This window comes from Parus major, chromosome 10, assembly GCF_001522545.3.
Source record: "Parus major isolate Abel chromosome 10, Parus_major1.1, whole genome shotgun sequence".
Lineage (NCBI taxonomy): Eukaryota > Metazoa > Chordata > Aves > Passeriformes > Paridae > Parus > Parus major.
Window position 1 is genome coordinate 14162726 of NC_031779.1, and position 21393 is coordinate 14184118.

The 21393-nt window shown below is 50.1% G+C and overlaps 1 protein-coding gene across 1 annotated transcript in view; it reads left to right on the forward strand.

Moving 5' to 3' along the window:
• The first annotated feature begins 6 nt into the window (after positions 1–6).
• Positions 7–21393, forward strand: part of ST8SIA2 (ST8 alpha-N-acetyl-neuraminide alpha-2,8-sialyltransferase 2) — a 31256-nt gene continuing 9869 nt past the window's right edge. Inside the window, exons 1-5 of the mRNA XM_015638380.1 lie at positions 7–125; positions 14280–14342; positions 16254–16382; positions 16908–17165; positions 19309–19602. Of these exons, the coding sequence (XP_015493866.1) occupies positions 28–125; positions 14280–14342; positions 16254–16382; positions 16908–17165; positions 19309–19602 (842 nt within the window). The 5' untranslated portion in view covers positions 7–27. The remainder of the gene's footprint in view (positions 126–14279; positions 14343–16253; positions 16383–16907; positions 17166–19308; positions 19603–21393) is intronic.

The following is a 21393-nucleotide window of genomic DNA, read 5'->3' on the forward strand; positions in this document are numbered from 1 at the left end:
GGCCCAGCCCGGCCCAGCCCCGGAGCCATGCCGCTGCCGTGCCGGGGCTGGACGCTGGCGCTGCTCACGCTGCTCGTCGGTTTCCTCATCTTCGCCGATATCTCGGAGATCGAGGAGGAGAGCGGGTAAATCCCCCGTCCCCGCGCGGAGGAAGGGGCGCGGAGCGGAGCGGTGCCGGGGACCGGCGAGGAGGAGGCGGCGGCGGAGGAGGGGGCGGGCGCCCGGACAGTTTCTTTGTCTCCGGCTCTCCCGGTTTGTGCCGTGCCCAAGTGGGAAGGGAGCGCGCTACGCTCCCGCGCAGCTCGGCGGGGCCGCTGGCAGCCCGGGCAGGACGGGGCAGCACCGGGCACGGGGCCGGGGGCAGCTGCACCGGGCCGGGCAGGGCTGCGGGCTGGGACCCGCCAGAGATGCGGTGATAACGGTCCCAGTAGGGATGCTGAGATACCTGTCCGGATGGGGATGCCAGAGCAGGTACTGCCCCGTTACAGACACTGAGGTACCGGTCCGGGTGGGGATGCTGGAGCAGGTACCGCTCCCATTAGAGATGGGGAGATCCTTTTAGAGAGGCTGAGGTACCAGTCCAGGGATGCTCTATCAGGTACAGGTCTGGATAAGGATGCTGGAGTGGGTACCAGTCTAATTAGAAATATTAGAGCGGATCCTGGTCTGGAGAGAGGGATTTTGGCACGGGCAGTGCTCAGGTGCTGATGGATGGATGGAGCAGGTCCCTAAGTGGGATATTGGTGTGAGTGGTCTGCTGGACAGGGATGCTTGGGCAAGTTGCAGCCAAAGGGGCTTAGGTGCCTCTGCTGGTCCAGATGGGTGTGGTGGAGAGGGCACTAGCTGATGGCAGTGATGGATAATGGACCAGTCTGCAGGTGGATAAGGGATCAGTCTGTGGGATAGGAGAGGGATCAGTTGGATTGGGGTGATGGAGCAGAGAGCTTAAACCACTGGTGTTAACCCTGTGGGATGCATTAGAGGCTTCCTGATCACCCCTTCCTGATCACTGTCATGGTCGGTGTTTACCTGCAGGTGCCATGTATGGCAGGGGCTAAAGCAGCCTCTCAGTCTGAGGAGAAACACCCTTCCCACCCCATAAACCCTGTCTCTGAGGTCTGCTTGGAAATTTAGGGGATGAGAGGAACAAATGCAGAGAGGAAGGTTTGCATTAACTTGAGGAACTTGCTACAGCAATGTGGAAAACCAAATAATTTTGGTAATGAGGTGTGCACTCGGGGCGCCCAAATAACACAAAGGTCTTTGTTTGGGACCAGCTGGCTTTGTCCACTGTGTTACACCAAAACAAACACCTTGATGAGATGATAAATGAAATGCACTGATGTTTGTTTATTGTTTCATTGTTATGTTATGCTGGGTGCCACAGGCAAGAAGTGTTTAAGACAAGTGTTTAAAGGTCAGTAGCCTTGTCCGGAAACATCCAGCACCAGACTGTGGGTTACCTGGGTGGATGAATTGTTGTTCTGCAATGAGCTGGCACTATCTATATAATAATAAAGGAAATTAAAATCTTCTGATGCATCCTCCCCATTGGACAGGCAGCTCTGATCCCCTTGCTTTCTTCCCATCTCCTTTTCTGGCTTCTGTTCTTTCTTCTCTCTCCTCCCCTATCTGCTAGATCTACCCACTAGAACTTGCTGTGCCCTTATTGAAAATCTATTCTGTTTTGTTACTTACTTGTCCTGTTTTTCACCCTGGTTCATTAGGGATTCCCAGTATTGTGTCTTTTTTTCTCCTCTCTTTTCTGTACATTGTATGGAAATTGGCTGTTTGCTGGCTGCTTATCTCCAAACCCTGGCATCTGAGTTTGTTGCTGTAGTTCCTCCAAGGAAGTACTGCCAAGCGGTGCGGCGGCAGAGACGGCAGCAGGGTCAGATGAGTTCTGTAGGAACAGCGAGCAGCTTGTTCCACACAGCATCAGAAATGGTAGTGCAGGAGGGAACTGGCAGAGAGGAGCAACCTGCCCCAGGGGGTGAAGGAGGGTCCTGTGTCCCAAGCCCTCTGGTACACATGATCACCAAACCTTTCACAGATCAGTCCCCACATCAGCTGTGCTTCCCGTACGGGGATAAACAGAGCAAAGGTGGGACCCTGCTGTATAATTTATATATTTTTTAATGATGAAGTCTGGCAAACAACCTTTCTTCGGCTTTGCCCTCTGCCACCCACTTTTCCCCTTTCTATCTCTGGAGTGTTTCAGGTTTGATGAGCTCCTGCATCCCAAACACAATAAGGGTCCTAACACTGTTCACCTTGCAGAGGAGCCTGGCACAGTGGGCACTTCATCCCTGTGTGCTGCCATGGTGCCAGGGATGGTGAGCACGGTGCTCTGACCTGGCTGAAATGTATTGTTGTGGTGACATGGAAAAGCAGAGTGCCTGGTCTGCAGCAGGTCAGGGGATGATGGAGGGTTTTCAACTGTGGGAGGCACATAATAGCATTTTTTTGTTAACATGTCCTGTAGGTAAAGGGAACTGTGTGACAGCAAAAGTGCACAGCAGTGTAGAGAAGAAACCCTTCCAAAGTTTTCCAGGAGCTCTCTGTGTGTCCAGGAGGGAACAGCTCCTCTCCATGAGAGGTTTGGGAGATGCTGCATGTTTTTGCATTCCCAAAGGAATCAGGAATATTTGGCTGTTGTAAAGTGTGGCTCAGCATCCTCCTTCACACCCCAGACCATGCTCGCTTTGGTCAGTGCAGGAGGGAGGGAAGGAGCTGCCACCTGTCCCCTGGCAGGCTGGTGGCACTGAGGGGGGCTGGGAAACATAGGCAGGTGCAACTCTTTTATTCTTTTTCCTTGGCATCGAAACACTCTCTAATTATTGTGAGGAGCGAACAGCTTGCCCACTTTTACACGTACCCTGCCCCCTGCCTGTGATTTGGATTGTCTTTGGAAGAACGTGCCTCATACAGGTGGGAGTGGGGGGAAGATATTTCTCTCACCTGCAAACACTGAGAAATTTCAGAAAGAAAATGCAAAACATTCAGTAGGTAAAAAGTAAGAGAGAATATAACACTACTGGCAAAAGGACAAAGAACCCAAACCCATGCTGTTTCTCCGGACAGTGGGTTCCCCACGTCGGAGGTGAAGGGAGTTAGGAGTCGAGGGCAGCTGGAGCTGCTCTGCCTGCCAGAGGCTTCTGAGAAAGATGTTTGTGCCTTAAGCAGTCCCATCTCACTCCTCTAGACATCCTTATACCACAGCCAGGAGATGCTGAAACAAAGAGGTGTTGGGGCAAGGATGAAAATTCAGCAGTTTCTCTCTCATGATGCTGCATTGCTCTTGCTTAGCCCGTTCTTCCCACCCTGCAGCCACCCCTGTGCGTGAGTTTTCCCCCTGCTACATCCTTGTCACTGGCTTCACGTGTCCCCTACGGGTGGGTCTGGGGGCTGTGGGATGCTGCTGGGATGCTGCTGGGATGCTGCTGGGATGCTGCTGGGATGCTGCTGGGATGCTGCTGGGCAGGGACACGCTCGCCCCGCTCCCCGGCGTGTGCTGCTCGGTGAAGTATTGTTGTGGTGAGCGGTCTTGGCACTTTGTTTCCGAACAGCCAGCTGGTTCCAGGCTGCTGAACTTTTCCTGCAGCCCGGTGGCGCCTGTGTTTCCATGCACAGCTCCCGCTCTTTGTTTGGCTGGCAGGAAACAAAAGACACGCTCCCGTGTCTTGGGGAGCGCTGGTGCCATCGCAGCCATTTCTTCATCCGCGCCGGGATGGGGCAGCGGGACGGACCTGTCCCCGCAGGGGACAACAAAGGACTTGGCACCGAGTGGGATGATTATTGCCGGTGATGAGGAGGAAAATTCTGCTCCGGTTGAAGGGGACTCTCTTTGTTACTCTGCGCCTGCTATTGCAGTTCTGCAGGGGTCCGGCTGTGTCCTGATTGTCTGTAGAGGGAGCTGGTGACCCGCTGCCACCAGGTGACTTCTCGAATTAGCGTCTGAGCCATCTTAGGGAGCACTTGACACTTGGTAATGGGTTGGTCTTAATATAAGTCAACCTTTTCCCTAGCTTGCCCAGACCACATGCCTTTCCATCCTGATTAAAAGAGGAATTATATTCTGCTCTCCCTAAGTGACGAATAGGTGTCGCTGATATTGCTGGCCTGCCTGCCCGGGAGCTTGTCAGTAAATCGCCACTTTTTCCTCATGTGCCCTTTTCTAACGCCTGCCTTTCAAAGGCTCAGGAAGAGATTTTGTGTCCTTCATGGGGGCTGCTGCACTTGCTACGAGCAGGCTGTAGTCGTAACACTTCTTGTCAGGGTTGGTCCGTGGGGTATAAATGTCCTGCTTACGTCTTCCAGGCTGTGATTTACTGTGCCCAGCCCAGAGTTAGTCTAAGACTTGCTCTTCACCAGAAAGTTTTGCTGGAGAAAGCGCTGCATTCTGCCAACAAGCGCTTTTGTGTGCTCACACAGTGGGTGTGCACAGGCCAACAATTATCCAGGTTGGGCTGGAGGAGGAATAGCTCTTGGCAGGACAGGAGCCAGCAGATATCCTGGAAGGATTCATGTAAATGGAGCCAAAGGGGACCTTTGTACTCCTTGGGTATGGTAGGGCTCTAATAAAAGCTCTGTGACACATCAGGCTGGAAAATAAAAGCAGTGCTGGAGCACTGATTTGAGTAAGAAAATACTTGGAGTAGGCTTTGATTGCAGCTCTTCTGAGCACAAGCAGCCGATTTAAGGTTGGCTGCAGAGCTCCCTCTCCTCCCCATGAAACACTCCCTCCCCTCCTGCAGCCCTGCAGGGGCAGGGCAGGCTGCCACAAAAACACATCCAAACCCCTGTGCTCCCGCCTGGAGCTGGCTGGGCGAGGTGAATGTCCACAGCTTGTTTCCTTAAGCTGAGCTCTGAGGGAGTGGTGTGAGCAGTGGTACCTGCAGGGAGGGCTGGGAGCAGCAGGATGGAAAGCACTCGCAGATTCCCAAGCAAGCCAGTGGAACAAAGAAAGAAAAGCCAGTGCTAAGGGATTTCCAATATTTCTGTTGAAAAGTTACTCCACAGTTCAGTACTGGTTGTCAGCAGCTTCCAAGATTCCTGAGGAGGAAATTTCTGACCTTGCTGGTGAGGAGAGCTGTGGTAGGAGGATGCAAATCACCAACCAGCCTTTCTTGGATGCTGTAGCCAGGCCAGTTCACATGACTGGAGCAATGAAGACAAACAAAGCAATTCCCATTAGGGCTTCAAGTTTCCTTTTTACCTAGGTGGGCTTTTTGTGTCCCACCTCTAACCCTGCAAGTGCACAATTCCAGTCGGGAAGGCAGAGGAAACCTTTCTGTCCCAGCAGAGAAGGAGGAGTTGTGAGTGTTGGCTCATTTAGCGAAGGCTTGTTGAGCAGCTAACGGTGAGTTCAGAGATTCAGCCTCAGCAGTGCCGTGGCTGCTCCTCTGGGACCAGGGCCAGCAGTGACACAGCAGATCCTGCTGCTGATCCCTCCCAGCCTTCCCCAGGCATGGATGAACTCAGGGGGTCGGTGTTCTCTTGCAGGGCAGATGGGCTTTTGATCTTCCAAGAAAAGCATTTAGCAGGAACGCCTTTATCTTTCCTCGAGCTTTCAGGCTGTCCTGGTGATAAGACAAGAGGAAATGGCCTCAAGTAGCGCCAGAGGAGGTTTAGATTGGATAGTAGGAAAAAGTTCTTCACTGAGAGGTCTGACAAGCATTGGCACAACTGCCTGGGAAGTGGTGGAGGCATGATCCCTGGAGGTATTTAAAAGATGTGTTGAGGTGGCTCTTAGGAACATGGTTTCATGCTGGACTTAGCAGTCTTGGGTTGACTGCTGGACTCAGTGATCTTAAAGGATATTTTTAACCTATGTAATTCTGTTGTTGTAAAAACCCCTTGTTCCAAACCAGATTTCTTCTAATTGCCTACCACATTTCTTTGCCCTGGGCCTGGGTCATCCTCAGCAGCAAGAAATAAGCCCAAGGTACAGAATTAGACAATAATTATTTTGCCTTTTCTCTGGCTTCCATCCCCAGTTGCCTCAGCAAACAAGGAAGTTCCCTGGTAAAGTAAATTCACTGGAGGTGCAGAGTTTCAGGTGTCCTTCAACAAACACCACTGCAGACCAGACAGGTGTCATCTTCTCAGTCCCTTAAAATGCAATAGAAAGAAAAAGGAAAAGGAAAAAAGGAGAGTACCTTTACAGCTCCTTTTTCTTCACATTTCCACTGTAAATCCTTGTCTTGGCTGGCAGCAGCCTTGATGGTGGTGGCAGCCTTGGGAGATGCATCTTTATCAACAGCAGCAGAATTGGCTCCAATTGGGAAGTGAAAGGAATGATCCAAGGAAACGAGCACAGCACTGCTGAAACCCACCAGTGACAGTGGTGTGGAGTGAGAGCTCTTTCCCAACCTGAGTCTGAATACTTCTTGCTATTGCAAATCAGGTCCTTGTTATTGCATGCAGAAATTCTTTGTGCTGAGCACACTGTCCCTCCCTGTTCAGTGCTCTGCATAGGCAGGGCTGCTTTGAAAAGCACATTTTGCCACAGTTTTGGAGTGCTGTCTCCAGGCATCCTCAGTCAAACAGCATCACAGTGAGCTCCAGGAATCACTGGCAGCTCTGAATCCAAGGATGGTTCTTGCCCTCTGACCTGGCACCTCCAGCCAGCACCTTCAGGAATATCACTCTCAGCCAGTGGCTACAGCAGGGGCCATGTTTCCCCTGCAGAGGTTGAGCATCGTCGTGAGGCATCTCCAGCACCTTTTCAGACACAGCAGCACACTCAACTGGCAACCAGCAGCTGCTCAGTGGGTCATTGACCTTCTTACTGCTGCCAGGATTTCCACAGTGTAGCTTTGTGAGCAGGGGAGGAGAGGGGAGGTCAGCCTCTGAAACCAGCATGGACTTTTGAGTGTTTGGCAACTCCACGTTGTGGTCTGGGATCTACATCCCTCTGGAGGTCCTGGGATGGCTCTGTTGCTGGCTGTGGGGTGTAGCTCTCGCCCAAGCACTTCCACCCCTCTTTGTGTAGGCTGCAGATGTTATTTTGAGGATGCTCATACAGAAGAGCTGCCCCAGGAGGGTGTCTCTGCCCAGGAGAGGTCCTCAGCTTCCACATCAACAGTGAAAGAAGAAACCACATGAGACTTTCAATATTCCAGTATGCTGCACAGAGCACTGGGAAAAGAGATGGGTTGTAGGAGGATGAGCCCAAGGGCCCACAGCCCCATATGATAATGTTTCATGTTGTACCATTTCCCAAGGTATGTGGCACCCAAGATGCTGCAGGAGCCACTGGGATTTCTGGCTTCTGGGACACAGAGGCTCAGGGTGACAGGTTCTGCTGCAAGCCTGATGCTGTTTGTGCTCCCTGAGAGCTCTGCTCTGATAGCAGAAAAAATTAGAACAAATGTATAGTGTAGACATGTTTTGTAAGCAGTGAGGCTTTTGTCTCAGCTACTTTCTAGATCTTCCCTGGACTCTTGGGGTTTTTACCTTCTCCCTTCCAGAAGGGAAAGAAGAGAAAGGAAAGAAAATAAATTACACAAACATATACAAAATACACACACACACTGCTCAGTCCCAAGCTCCTCATGGATCCTTTTTGCCTGCTTCAATGTCTGTTTCTTTGCTGGCTATTTCATTAACACAGTGAGGGAAAAAGAGCTGATACCAGGAATGATGTTTTAAAGATGAAGGAAGGAATAAGGTCCTGCCAGTATGCAGGACAGGAAGAGGGGAAGTGTATGACCTTTGAGCCCTGTGAGTATTTTGTCTTTAGAGCAGTGATAGAACAAGAGCATCTTGAGGTGATTGAGTCAGGCCATGCTGATATTATGGCAAATGCATGTGGATGTGAGAGCTGACACTCCACAGGTGTGAGAGACACTTTTGTGGCTCAGGAAAAGCTCATACTGCATTGGGCCCAGAGCTCAAGGCAGGGACAGGGATTTGCTGACCCCAGTGCAGAGTGATCCCCAGCAGTGTCCTGGTGACAGGTTGCCACGGACATCTCTCCCATTGCCTCGTGTCCATTTGTTGTCAGAGCTGCACCATCCCTGCTGATTTGTCACTGGCTTTGTCTCATAAGTGTTTCAGACTAATTGGCATGTTCCTTAGTAAGCAATAGATGTCTGTTTTGCAGACTCATGTGTCTTCATTCCGTCGTGTCCTCAGCAGACACTGGCAGAGATTACAGACCGTGACTCGCAGCCAGACAGAGATGTCAGGGTCAAACCCTGCTCACATTTACTCAGGAGCTGCTGTGAAGCCACTGGCACCACCTGGCAGGCAGGGATGCTGAGCACCACTTCCCAGCCCCTTGTGGTCCTTGGGAAGGAGCCTGCAGGACGGCTGGTGTTGTGGAGGTGGGATTGGGGTGTGGGAAGAGGTGACCCAATTTACAAGGCTGCTTTTCATGGGGCTGACAGATGTGCATTTCCATGGCAAGTGCCAGGAGCAGCAGGGAGACCCTTGGCTGGTGTCTCAGTGGTTGCTGGAAGGTGCTGTACTGCCAGGCTGCTCCTCATGACCAGACCTGCACTGGGACCCCAGCTGGACAGCTGATGTTTCTGAAAGCCATAATATGGGCACACTTGCCCAAATTCAATTGTATGACTTGATAGAATTAAGCTTGGAACACTAAAAGTAGCACCTGATATTTAGGAAGTTTTTGGCACTTGGGCTGCCAAGCTGTGACAACATAATCAAGAGAGATTTTTTTAAACACACTGAAGTGCGATTTTGAACATCTCATCAAAATGTATTGCAGGATCTTCTGTCCTAGCAGACAACTGCTTTGGAAATGTCTTCCCAATTAATCCCTTGCTTGCCTGGGGAGTGCAAGAACCACAGCTACCACCCAGAAACTACCACTTCTCTTTATCACAGTCTCCTCCACATTCCAGGATGAGAGAGCCTCCAAAACAACTGGTGAAATGTCACAGGAATGGCCTGCAAGGGTCTGATATCCCAGCTTCTCCCAGTATTTAATGAGATGGGATGCAGGAAGGTGAGATGATGCTGGAGCCTGGAAGAGCAGCATTCCTGGAGAGGGGACAGTGCCAGGAGAGTGCACAATGGACTGTTTGAGTGCAGAATCTCAAGGTTCAGAAATGCATCTCTGATCCAATCACTTCTTATCTAGCTTTGGCTTTTGATTCTGATTTGCAAATTGATTTACATGTGGAGCTAACCAGCCCTTCCTCTTTGAATTTGTCTCTCCTGGGACAGCAGAGCATTTGATGAATATGGTGGATTTTGACCTAAACTCCACAGTAACCACTTGAGTGTCTAGTCAGAAGCCCACAAAGGGACTTATCAATTAATGTGTCCTTTTCCATATTTTCAAACACACTCTGATGTGTTGATGGAAAACCAGAACACAATCTCCAAGGAATCCAGGTTGGATTCTGGGCTCAGTTTCATCTCACTTTTGTCTCCTGGGACACCTTTGCTTGTTCACCCTGCAGGGTAGGGCTGGACAGGTTGGCATTTGGAAGCCAATTATTTCTCTTTCATAGACAACTTGGAAATGTGACCATTTTTCCCCAAAAGCCCTGGAGTGCATTTGCTGTCCTGCTGCTCTCAACACAAACCCTGAACTTCAGGGAAGGGGGAGGAAGGGTTTTGAAGCCAGTGTCCTGATCCACATTTCACAGTACTGTGAGCATCAGCAGGAGCAAATCTCTAAGGTTTGGGGGAGGAGGAGGGCCGTCTTTTCCTTCATTTCCAGTGGTTGGGCAGTGTATCCTTTTCCCCAGAACTGTTAGTTACGGTGACTGGGTCTGGCTACAACCTGCAGAAGGGCTGTGAACATCCCACTGAACATCCCACTCCACATCCCCTCCACACCTGGCTGCCTCAGGGAAAGCCTCTGGGCTGGGAGAACAGTGACTGTGGGTGGGTGGTCACTAGCCAGGCCTGGCATCATGATCAGGTGCTCTTCAGATAGAAAATTGCACTTCTGGTCTTGAGGAAAACATCAGAGCAGTCCTTAAAGAGCAAAGTAAATATAGGTGATGATTTTTTTAAAAATTTTTTTTTAATAGACACCGACTGCTTTAATAGGCACAGTCTGCAGCCATCTCAGGAGACATTGGCTGCTTCTGCTTTTTGGCACAGTGAAACCCTTGCAGATCAATTCCTGTGGTCCTCTGAGCCCTCTCACCCAGCAAAAGCCATTCCCACTCTCAGCAAGTAAAGAGCAGCATTTTCAAGAGGACAGGGCTGCTAGAAGCTCACAGTGCCTACTCCTGGCTTGTGGAACTCAGTTTTTGGTGTTAAGGGCCAAGCCACTTCACCCACAGCGTCCCAGCTGTAAAACAAGGATCATGAAATGCACCTAACATAAAAGCAGGTTGTGAAAACCTAATTAGGAGGTGTTAGTCTTTTGAACCCCTCAGGTAAAAACTGTGGCACTCTGAACTCTATTCCTGGGGAATTCAGGTGGATAAATTCAGTTTAATAATCCCCCAAGGAACTATTATCTAACTTTTATGTGGAGGAGGGAGAAGGGGAGGACTTGGGTGCCCAAGGTCAGGAAGAGGCAGAGGTTTTGTTCCACCAGGAATGAGCTTCACAAATGCTTCCTGTTAAATGCAGGAGGGTAGGAACAAGATGATCTTTAAGGTCCTTTTCAACCCAAATCATTCTATGAGCTATGAAATGGGTGGTTGGGTATGGCTGAAATTTCCAGTCAGCTCCTGCTTCTCATGCCTGTTTCCCATGTGTATCTCTGGCCACTAATGCTGGGGGGAAGCAGGACTCAGGGGTGGGCATTGTGAAATACCCATGGAAAATACATTTTCTAGTTTGTGAGCCTGGGAACATGGACATGTGAAGTCTGCTCGTAGAGATCTGCTCACCCAACGAGGCTCTGTGACCTACTTGCTCAGTCAAAGCAGCTTTGATTTCACGTATCGAAGTGGCTCGAAGCGAGACCAAACTTACCTAGCAACAATTAAGAGAAGCATTTAAGAAACGATGAAAAGGGAAGCAAAAACCCTAAACAGGCCCATTCATGGGGTGAATAGAAGAGTCTTTGCATACCTGATTTGTCACAAATTATTCATCCAAGAAAATTTGGTCCTGAACCATAAGAAATTTTTTGTTTTACGTCCTCTGATATATGAATCAGTGTCACTTTACATCTGAGCACAGAACATTTTGACCTATATAATATCTTAGATAGTGGCAGTGCAGCTTGAAAATCTCAGGGAAAATGAGAAAAGATGGCATAAGTCAGTAAGATGGCATTAGCACATACAGATGCAACTTATCACTGGAAAACATCCCAACAGAAGCCCAAAGAAAAATGTTTTGTAAATAATAGGATTAGGAAGCAGGTTGGTACTTTGTGGAGCTGGCTATACAATGAAACTGATAACAACTAGATTAATAAGGCAATTCAGTCCAAACAGTGTAGCACTAGAAAGCTTTTCAAAATCAATGCTATCTGTGCTATTTTAATCGGGGTTGGTCTTTGCCTTTGGAAGCCAAGAGATTTGAAACTCCAGGTCAGGAAGGTATAATAAAATGGACTAGGTTTTTTTGGTTTGTGGGGAATTTTTGGGGTTTTTTTGTTTGTAACATGTGTTTTTTAATTAGTACCATCCATTTCTAAATGTTTTCCTCTTCCCAGGTGGGGGAAGTGAAGGCATACAGGGGTACCACGTTGCCTGTGTTGGTAACAATGTATGGCAGACCTTGGGAAATACTGTGCTTGGCTCAGCTGCTGGTGTTTTGAGCAGCTGGTTTGTCTGTCTGGGACCCACCAGTGGGCTGAGCTGAGCAGGATGGCTGGACAGGCATCACACACCCCACAGCATCCTACAGCTCACCTTGTCTTCCACTGTACAAAGTGAGATTGTAGGAAAAACGTCCTGAAGGTGTAGCATGGCACACAGAGCACCAAAAGAACTGAGAGTTTTGAGCATTTTAAGATCCACTAAACCAGCTCAGACCTTCAGCCAAGTATCATGTCTCAGCTCTGGCCAGTCTCCCTGTCTTGGAGAGGGAAACCTAGCCTGGCACAGGGAGCAGTGGCTTTGCCAGCATCTCAGGTGTCCTTGAGAGCATCGTGTCTGCTGCTGGCCAGCAGAGCAGTGATCCCAGTGCCATGGGAAGATGGTTAGCAGAGCCTTGCTCTCCTCCACTGCCCCCTCCACATTCATTTATGACAGCAGAACCCGTTGTGTCTGTCTGCATTGGAATATTTTTGCTTTTCACAGTGTGTAAGGGGGAAGGAATAACCCCTGGCACTGTCCTTGAGGGGATCTTCAGCTGGCAGCCAGTCCCCTTCCCCACCAGGCTGCACACAGGCAGCTGGGAGAGGTGGCTTGTCTTCTTCACATCCAGCATCTCCAGCCCCAACACCTGCCTTGATTCCAGGAGGAGGCACACAGACCTGTCACTGCAGGCCATGTAAAGCCAGACTGGATAAATGCATTTGAATAATAGGTTGTGATGCTCTGAATCCTTCCTGCTGTAGCCACAAAACATGGATAAGGTAGGAACTGACACCTAGGGAATAGTCTTCTCTACCTCCTAATTTACGTTTTTGCTTTTCACATGTGAACCAGCATATATTCAGGGGAAAAAAACCCATTTATTTCTCTAAGCTTTGTCTGTCCTACAGCAAGTGTGAAGGAGTGTGAATCCCATTTGGAAGGCTCCTTCAGAGGAGACGTCTCTGAGCAGGTGCGTGGTTTGCACACTAATCCAGCCTGCTCCCACACCCCACCGTGAACCCCATTAATGTGGAGGCTTGTTAAATGCCAGCAGGCTCCAGGAATGAGCCAGCCCTGCTGTTCCCTTGATGCACCAAGAAATGAAACAGCTCACAGGCTCTCAGGTCTGTCAAAGGACAGAGGAGAGTGCTGGAGCAGGAATCGCTCTGACTTGGCCGTGGATGGTCTCTGGCAGGAGGGAGGAAAGGGAAAACCATCGTGTCATTTCCAAGGGTTTGATGTTGTGTGGTGCTGAGGGCTGAGCTCAGCCTAATGAGGGGATTTATGTCGAATCCCACAAGTCTGAAAATCCTTTTTAATGGCACCAAACACACTCACACATGCTTTTTCTCTTTCATTTTTGTCTAATGCTTGTGGGATTTTTTTCAGAACTGGTAGAAATACATTCTCCTGAGATACATTTTCATTAAGGTATATATTTCTGGGTAGCAGTATTTCTGCTGGAAGAGAATTTGCTTCTTTTTATGACTGCTCATTGGGATATCTGTGCAATGGGAAAAATAAAACAGAGCAATGAGTACATGGCAGTTAAAATGTGTCTGAATGGGAGCCCAGTTCTCTTGAGCATCACAGTGTTGGTGACTTGTTCTTTGTGACCCCTTTGAAAACAGCAAGCTAAAGCAAGAAGGAGCTCTGCAGCCAGCTAGGTGCAGACCAATACTTGTATGTATTTAAGTGAGGATTCACAGCTTGTGTGAATGGTATGGTTTTCTGAAGGGGCTTGGTCCAACCTGTCCTTCAATACAGGATCACAGAGGTGCTGGAAACTTTGGCTGTTCATTCCCAGAGGTCTTGGTCAGACTGGTCTGGCATCTGTCCTTGTGTGGTGGTGTCAGGCCATGGGAGTGACGCTGCTGTCACTTCAGGTCTGAGCTCCAGCATGTGAATGACTGTGGTGAGTTGGCCTTTGTAGCTTCAGCCAAGTTACACCAAAGGTGGGGAGAAGGGCCTTTTAAAGCACTCATGGGATTGGAGTGGGCTGGAATGGAGTTCTGGGTCTGGCCTGGGTCCCTGGGGGCTGGGAGAAGTTACACTATGAGATCTCCACAAGTCAAGGAGGCTGGTCACTCGATCTGTGTAAAATATAGATACTGGATGTTCTCAACTAAAAGCCCAGGTGAAGACAGTGGTGGGAATCCTGCCCAGATCATTCATTCTCTACCTGAAAAGGACAGGGAAAGTCCATTGGCAGCCTGGAGCTGGAGGAGAGCTCTGTGCACTGCTAACACCTGGCTGGTGAAGAGAAGAGGAGATGTGTTTAACGCAGCTGTGGGGCGCGCGCGGCTGTGGCAGCCAGAGCAGATGTCTGTGATGGCTGGTTAGATCACACAGGTATTATTAATTGGGGTGGCTCGGGGCGTTCTTGCCAGAATGGTTTCACGGTCACAGCGGTGATGAGGGATGAAAAGCCCTTCAGAGGCATCAGGACATTTCCCTTCTGGATGGGGTGGGACACGGGCGGCGTGGCAGTGCCTCCGCTCCGCGCAGGATCTTTGGACTGTTGAACAATGCTTGGCAGAAAGGAGCTGGATTTATAAATAATGCATTTCCTTTGTCTTGCAGGAGTTCTGGAGGCAGAGGTACAATCAGATCAGCTGTGAACAGCTTACATAGCAAATCTAATAGGTTTGTAAATTAGATTTTGTGTTCATTTGTTTTTGCTGTAAGGCAGCTATTAATCTGCTTCTCCTCTTCGCTGGATAGTGCTGTTCTTATTTAGCAAATGTATCTGTTCCTTTTCACTTCTGCTTTGCATTTTCTTAATCATTTCTCCCCCTCCTTCTTCCAGCTCAGTGCAATAATCATTTGCAAATAACCAAGGATCTGGAAGTTGTGGTGATTGAGAGAATGAGAAAGAGTTACTTATTGTGAAAATAAGTCAGTGATAGAGTTGCTATTTTCCATAGTTTTAAGTGCTATTAGAGGAGAGATCGCTGTGTTTGGGATCAGAACTCTGGTTTTATTGCAGTGCACTCCAGTAACGTCCCTGCGTGGCAGAGTCATTCCCTGGCATCCCAACCCCATTCAGTGTCTCTCTGTGTTATTTTTACAATGATTCCCTGTCAGCCCAGCATTGCCAAGTGGCACATTTCAAAAGCTTAGTGACAGCTTGCAAGGAAGAGTGATATCATTCTGTGATGATGTCACCACCTGTGACGAAAACACAGAAAATGGGCAAACCCAAAAAACCACAGTTACTCCCAGGATTGCTTTACCCTACTTCCATTATGATTTTTGACACCTTCTAGGTAAGGTTTCCAAGACATGAGTGATGCAGAAAAATGCAAGAAGCAAACAAATCCAACAGACTGGCAGCCTCTGGAGAGGTACTGTACACACACACATCAGGACACTGGCAGCAAGCATTTATAAACACATTTCCTTGCTTTTTTGAAACATTATACAGTGTGAGCCACAATGTGTCCTGGGGAGCTCTTTCCCTGGGCTGGAGATGTGTTTCCAGGAGCTGGATGTTTGTCCATGAGCCTGGGCCACCACCTCTGCCCCATCTCTTGCTCTGCTCCCTCCTTGGGGTTTACATGCTTTATATAAATGCATTTATTTACAAAGCATTTCCCAGCTGGAAAAAGCCTTTTGCAGTGGAGAGGGAGATTCCCTTTAGCTGATAGCAAGTGCTTTGGCTGTGTGTTTTTCAGAGTGCTCTGAAGTGTGAAGGATTTTTTTGGGTCTGCAGATACACACGCAGCTTCTTGATGAGGTGCTTGGCTTTTCTTTTTGGAGGGCAACTGGCTGGAACCAAATATTTGGAGGCTCCTTCAATTCATGCAGTTTGATTTAAATGTCACAGAAGTGCTGAGGCTGATTTGCTTCTTTGAGCAGGGATTAAACACTAGGGTCCTCCAGTGATCTCCAGCTTCTGGGTGCTGCTCATTTCTTGGTCTGGAACAGGTGATATGGGTGCTGAAATCCTTGTGCTCAATTCTAAGCAGGGAAAAAGTTTCCAGTGAGCTTGTCCCTCTTTAGTACAGGATGCTCACAGCCCAGTCTCACAAGCAGCACGCAGCAGCTCAGCTGAATTAATTTCTCCATTGGATGAAGAGAGGGTTGCTCCTCTCTGGTGAGGATTTTAATCTTCTCCAGGAGATGAGCCGGCTCCACTTTGGGATGTTCATGTGTGACCACGAGGCACCAGGGCAGCCACCTTGCCTAGGAAGTTTCTTAGTGAATTTTGGGGGCTTTTGGGTGTCTTGTCTGCAAGTGCCTGTCTGCCAGCCTGTCACTGTGTGGATTTTTGTGCATGCCTTCCTGCAGCTCAGTGTGTAACAGTGTGTTTTCTGTGAAGCTGTGCTGGCTGTCAGTCTGTGTTCGTGGAAGCGAGTGGGTATTTAAGGATCTCTGTCTGCCGGAGTGTAGCAGAATACAACCAGTCTTTCACTTCTTGTTTAGCTAATAACTACAATTTTGCTTTTCTGATGAAGTTTGAATTCAAGCAGCCAGAGCTGAAGATGGTGATTAGAAGTGCCATTGGGATGCTAACGGATTCTGTCTCCCTCTCCCCGACTTTCTTTTCTCTAGAGCTGAAGTAGTAATAAATGACTCCTCGTCTCCAGCTGTTGTTGACAGAAGTAATGAAAGCATTAAGCACAACATTAAACCAGCCTCATCCAAATGGAGACACAACCAGACACTCTCTTTGAAGATCAGGTACTGGTAATTACCTATAGGACAAGAGACAGATTTGGTCCTCTCTAGTGCAAGCTGGCAAATTGCCTCTGTATCATCTAAAAAGTCAAGGAAGAAATAAAAAGACTTATCTCCTGCTGAGCTAGGCTTCATATCTGTAAGCGATCGCTTGGAAATGAATTCCCAGCTGAGCCAGCTGGCCTGGCAACAACAAAACAAGGAGCACTTGAGCCCCTGTTTTTCAGGCCAAGTGGAATTTGTGTGTGCAGGTGATGGGTCACAGAGGGAAGGAGACCTTCTTGCCTGGGTAAACTCAGGGACCCTCACTGATGGTGGGCTGACTGTGGTAGCCTGACCCAGGAAGGTTGAGTGGAGAGGAAGCAGGCATTGAGATGGAGATGTTCTTTTGTAAGCTGTGCCCGGGGAGCGAGGTCAGATGGAGCGGCCAGAGAATGAGGGCAGCCAGGAAGCAAGAGCTCATCTCACCTCTGACCCAGGTTGTCTCTGTACCTCACCTGATGAGGCTGTTTTCTTCCCTGTGCTCAGGAAACAGATCCTGAAGTTCCTGGATGCAGAGAAGGACATTTCAGTGCTGAAGGGGACGCTGAAGCCAGGGGACATCATCCACTACGTCTTTGACAGGGACAGCACCATGAACGTCTCGCGGAACCTGTACGAGCTGCTGCCCCGCACCTCTCCCCTCAAGGGCAAGCAGTTCCCCACCTGTGCCATCGTGGGCAACTCTGGGGTGCTGCTCAGCAGTGGCTGTGGCCCCGAGATCGATGCTCACAGCTTTGTTATAAGGTAGGGGGCTGCTCCCTGCAGCCAGGGGCCCTTGGAGCAGTGTAGGGGGCTGGGGTCCTGCTCAGCTGGGGCAGCACAGCCTCACAGCCCCACATGTACACACAGCTCGTGCAAATGTCCTGCTGAAAACCCTTCCACTCATCTCCAAGTGCTCCCCACCTGTTCTTGTGAGTGCACCTTGTCTCTTCTCATGGTGCACCATGAACCACCCGCCAACCTCCTTTTCTCTCAGGTTTGTCATCTTGTAAACAAACCGTGTCCTGGGCTCTCACAAACCTTATTCTTCCCCAGATCACTTCTGCCCTCCAGCACACGATGCCCTGGCACCACACTTGTGCATGCCCAGGTCTGACACTCCCCTGTGTCCCCTCTGTCCCCAGTGCCATTGTCCCTGCAGCTGCACTGCCCCAGGGACCTGCAGCAGCACATCCTGAGCCCTCTGGGACACAGCAGATTCACCACAGGAGGTGTCTGAAGTGGAGAGGAGGAGCTCCTGCCCTCCCAACCCAAAGCTCCTGTTAGTTAAGAGGCTGTGGAATCCAAAGATGATTTATGTACATGCAGACATTTGTTTTCTGGCGAGTCTATTACAAAGACAGCCCAATCCATCAGCAGCTCACAGAGGCGGTGCTGGCGTGACGTGGGAATGAGGATAATGTCACCTCTGTCCCCCACTCAAACCCTGCTGCTCCAGCTGTCTGGCTGCTGGCAGCTCCAGCCTGTCCACAGGGAGCAGAGCATTATCCTTAACTGGAACACAAGTGAGCAGAGGGAAAAACTGCTTATTGTGGTTCTGGCAAACTTTAGTGAGGGGCACTCATGTCAAGCAGCAAAATTGCAGGAGAAAAGCTTTTCTGGATGTGAGGATGGGGATTTTGAACAACTTCTCCCCAGCCATGTGCTAGTGCAGGTCTGGCACAGACACTCTTCCCATTGTAGGTTGTCTGAGCCACTGCTGGAACCTGCATCTTCCTGAGGAAGGTTTGTTCCATCCAAACAGCCTTTTCAGCAGGGCTGGCAGTGACCAGTGATTGTGTCTGTGTCCAGAACACAGGTCCAATGTTTATTTTTACTGAATTCACTCCTGCAATGAGTGAATCAAAGGGCCCCCATGCCAGTATCTGGATTTTCTTTCCACCATTCCCTTAGTTTCCCCATCTGTAAGTAGGGAAAACAGTAATAATGGCTGATTATCGAGGCAGATGGTTAGGATGCAATTCCTGTTCATTAAATACTGTAACTTCACTGTCGAACACCACAGCAGAGCACTCAGTGTGCAAACACATGGGCACCCTCTGGTTTTTAGGATGCTGGGGGAGCATCTCTCTGCATCCTCCCATCAGCTGGTTCCTGGTGCCATTTTCCTCGTGCTGTGTGCATGGCACAGACACAGATTGCCCCCCTCAAGGAGCTGTAGGAAACCACTCTGTAACAAGGGTGATTTGTTGGCAGTTTGTCCCACAGCCCCTCAGCCCCTGTGCTGATGTGACACAGCAGCTCATGGCCTGTGCCCTCATGTACAATCTTAGAGGAGGCACCAGTGAACACTGGTGTTCACCAGTGAAGAAAAAAGGTGGTTTTTGAGGGTCACAGCCTCCAGACAGCCAGGCCCTGTGAAGGCCATGTCCTGGCACCCCCTCCCGCTGGTGTCAGTATCGCCACCGGTGCCACCACGTCTGCTGTTTGCAGAGACTCGCCAGGAGGACAAAAGGCCTTTGGGATAATGTTACTCCAGCAGGGCTGGAATTAAGAGGCAAGTGCTTTCCTTGAGTGGAAAAGGCTGTTTTGTCTAAAATCTGCCCTGGGAGCAGAGAGTGGAGCTTTGCTGCTGGTGTTATTTTTGAATGGCTCCAGGAGAGCTGCCACTCCCTGCAAACCACCCATGAGACACCACACTTGTGGCTGATATTAGCCTTGTCCCAGAGGGGCACGTGCCAACACGGGATGGTGGCCTGAGATGGGGATGGCTCATCATCACTAATTCACTGCAGAGGGTCATTGTCCCTCCTCTTTCTCCCAAAAGCGACACATTGTGAATGTCACATTGTCACCAGCCCTGGCTTTTGGCATCACACCCCTCTCCTGCCTGTCACTGCGCTCTCTCAGTGCATTCAACAGGCCTGCTGGGTGTTTCCTTTTGCAGGTGCAACCTGGCCCCTGTCCAGGAGTACTCTCAGGACGTGGGCATGAAGACAGACCTGGTGACGATGAACCCCTCGGTGATCCAGCGCGCCTTCGAGGACCTGGTGAACGAGACCTGGAGGGAGAAGCTGCTGCAGCGCCTGCACAGCCTCAACGGCAGCATCCTCTGGATCCCAGCCTTCATGGCCAAGGGGGGCAAGGAGCGAGTGGAGTGGGTGAACGAGCTCATCCTGAAGCACCACATCAACGTCAGGACTGCCTACCCCTCGCTGCGCCTGCTGCACGCTGTCCGAGGGTGAGAGCCTCTCTGGTGTGCCCCCAGCCAGCATTTCCTGAGCTGGAGAGCCACCCATGGGTTTGTGCTGGAGGAAAACAGTGCAAGCTGTTTCCTGCTGCAGACCATGAGGGTGGGGTGGTGGATAGTGCCTAGATTTGAGTGTGAGGGCCTTTAGCAATATCCAAAGCTCCAGTGCTTTCCTGAGGTGTCCCTGTAACTCCCAAGCCTGTGGTTAGGGTTTTCCTTGGAGAAACGTGTGTGCACTGAGCCAGCAATGAGATTTGTCACCTTGTGCTTCAGTGACAGGAGCACATCTGACACAGCTCCTCCAGTCAGGGAGCTCGTGTGTGAGCCTGGCTGGGAGGGGGGTGACATGGTCTGGTCCTGCTGATCAGATAAACAGGGCCAGTGCTGGTGACTGGGTTTACTCTGAGGGAAGGAAAGGGTCTTCCTGTTTCCTACTTGCATCTTCAGGTGTACAGGAGACACAGGTGTGATGGGGATGAGGAAGTTGTAAAATAAAGAGAGCCCAAAGGGTGACATTTTCATGTAAATGACTTGGGAACGGGGTAGGCTCTCTCTTTTGTGCTTTATTTCTCTAGGAAGATCATGATTCCTTAAGCATTTAGGGAGTTCAGGCAGACAGTGATTTATGGCAGTAGCTGTCCTTTGATCCTGACCAGACCCCGTTAATCTGACAGGATGGGAATTTCCTTGTGTGGCTGATGCTCCTACTTGTAGGCCTCAGCATTAATGTTCCTTGATTTCTTTGAGCACTTCTCCTGCACACCTCTGAGTCTGAGCTCTGCAGGTCACTTGGTGCCTGCTGGGTGTTTCCTGACCCAGCTCAGGTTGTGTGTCAGTGCTGGGGGTGGGTAGGGGACAGGTTTTGGGGTCATTTCTGCCAGGAGCAAGCCCAAGGAGTGGCTCCAGGAGGCCTGGAGAGGCTGGGAGGAGTGGGTTGGTGCCACAGTGCTTCACAGGCAGCAATAATGAGCAAGTACCACATCTGCCCCAAATGCCTGTGTTAGAGACTTCCCTGGGCCAGAGAGGCATCTCACAGAAAACACTGGCTTTGAGGTAAAGAAAAGGAAGGAAATGATACCACAACTCACAGAAGGGGAAGACAGGAAGAAAAAAAATCCCATAACCCAAATTCAGAGCTATTTCTAGCTATAATTGACTTACTTTCATCTGTCAAAATAGAATTAAGCTCCTGTAATAAGCCCTCTAAATCAACAGGCTGCTAATCCTGTGCTGGCAACCATTCCCAGTGCCAGAAACTTCCCATAGGAAGCTTTGCAGAGGAGTTGGCAAGGGTTAGGCATCGCTTTCCTATGGGAGAGGAGGATGCCTTCACAAGCTCAGCTGCTGAGTTTATCTTCCAACTCACAGCTTCTTCCTGGCCTTTCTGTGCCACAGCCCTGTGCTCCAGCTGGGCTGGATGGCACGCTGGCTGTCCCTGTGCAGCTCCAGCAGAGCACTGTTGGAGCCACCACCTGTGGCTGGCAGGATGTGCCTGGCTGGAGGAGATGCAGGGATTTTGGGAGAAGCCCAGGGGTTCAGGGCTGCAGGGAGCAATGCCCCTCTCTCCCCCATGGCTTGGGGGGATGCAAGCAGTCAGAGCAGCAAGCACATGAAGTGAGCTGGGGGTGTTGGGGATGGATGTGGCTCCAGCATGTGGCTGGACAGTGGCTGATGCTGATGGCAAACTCCAAGGTCCTGGCTGGAAATACAGCCAGGACCTCGATCCTGTCCCTTGGGCTGGGCACTGTGCTGGGGGCAGGGGAGAAGGTGGCTCCTGGCAGC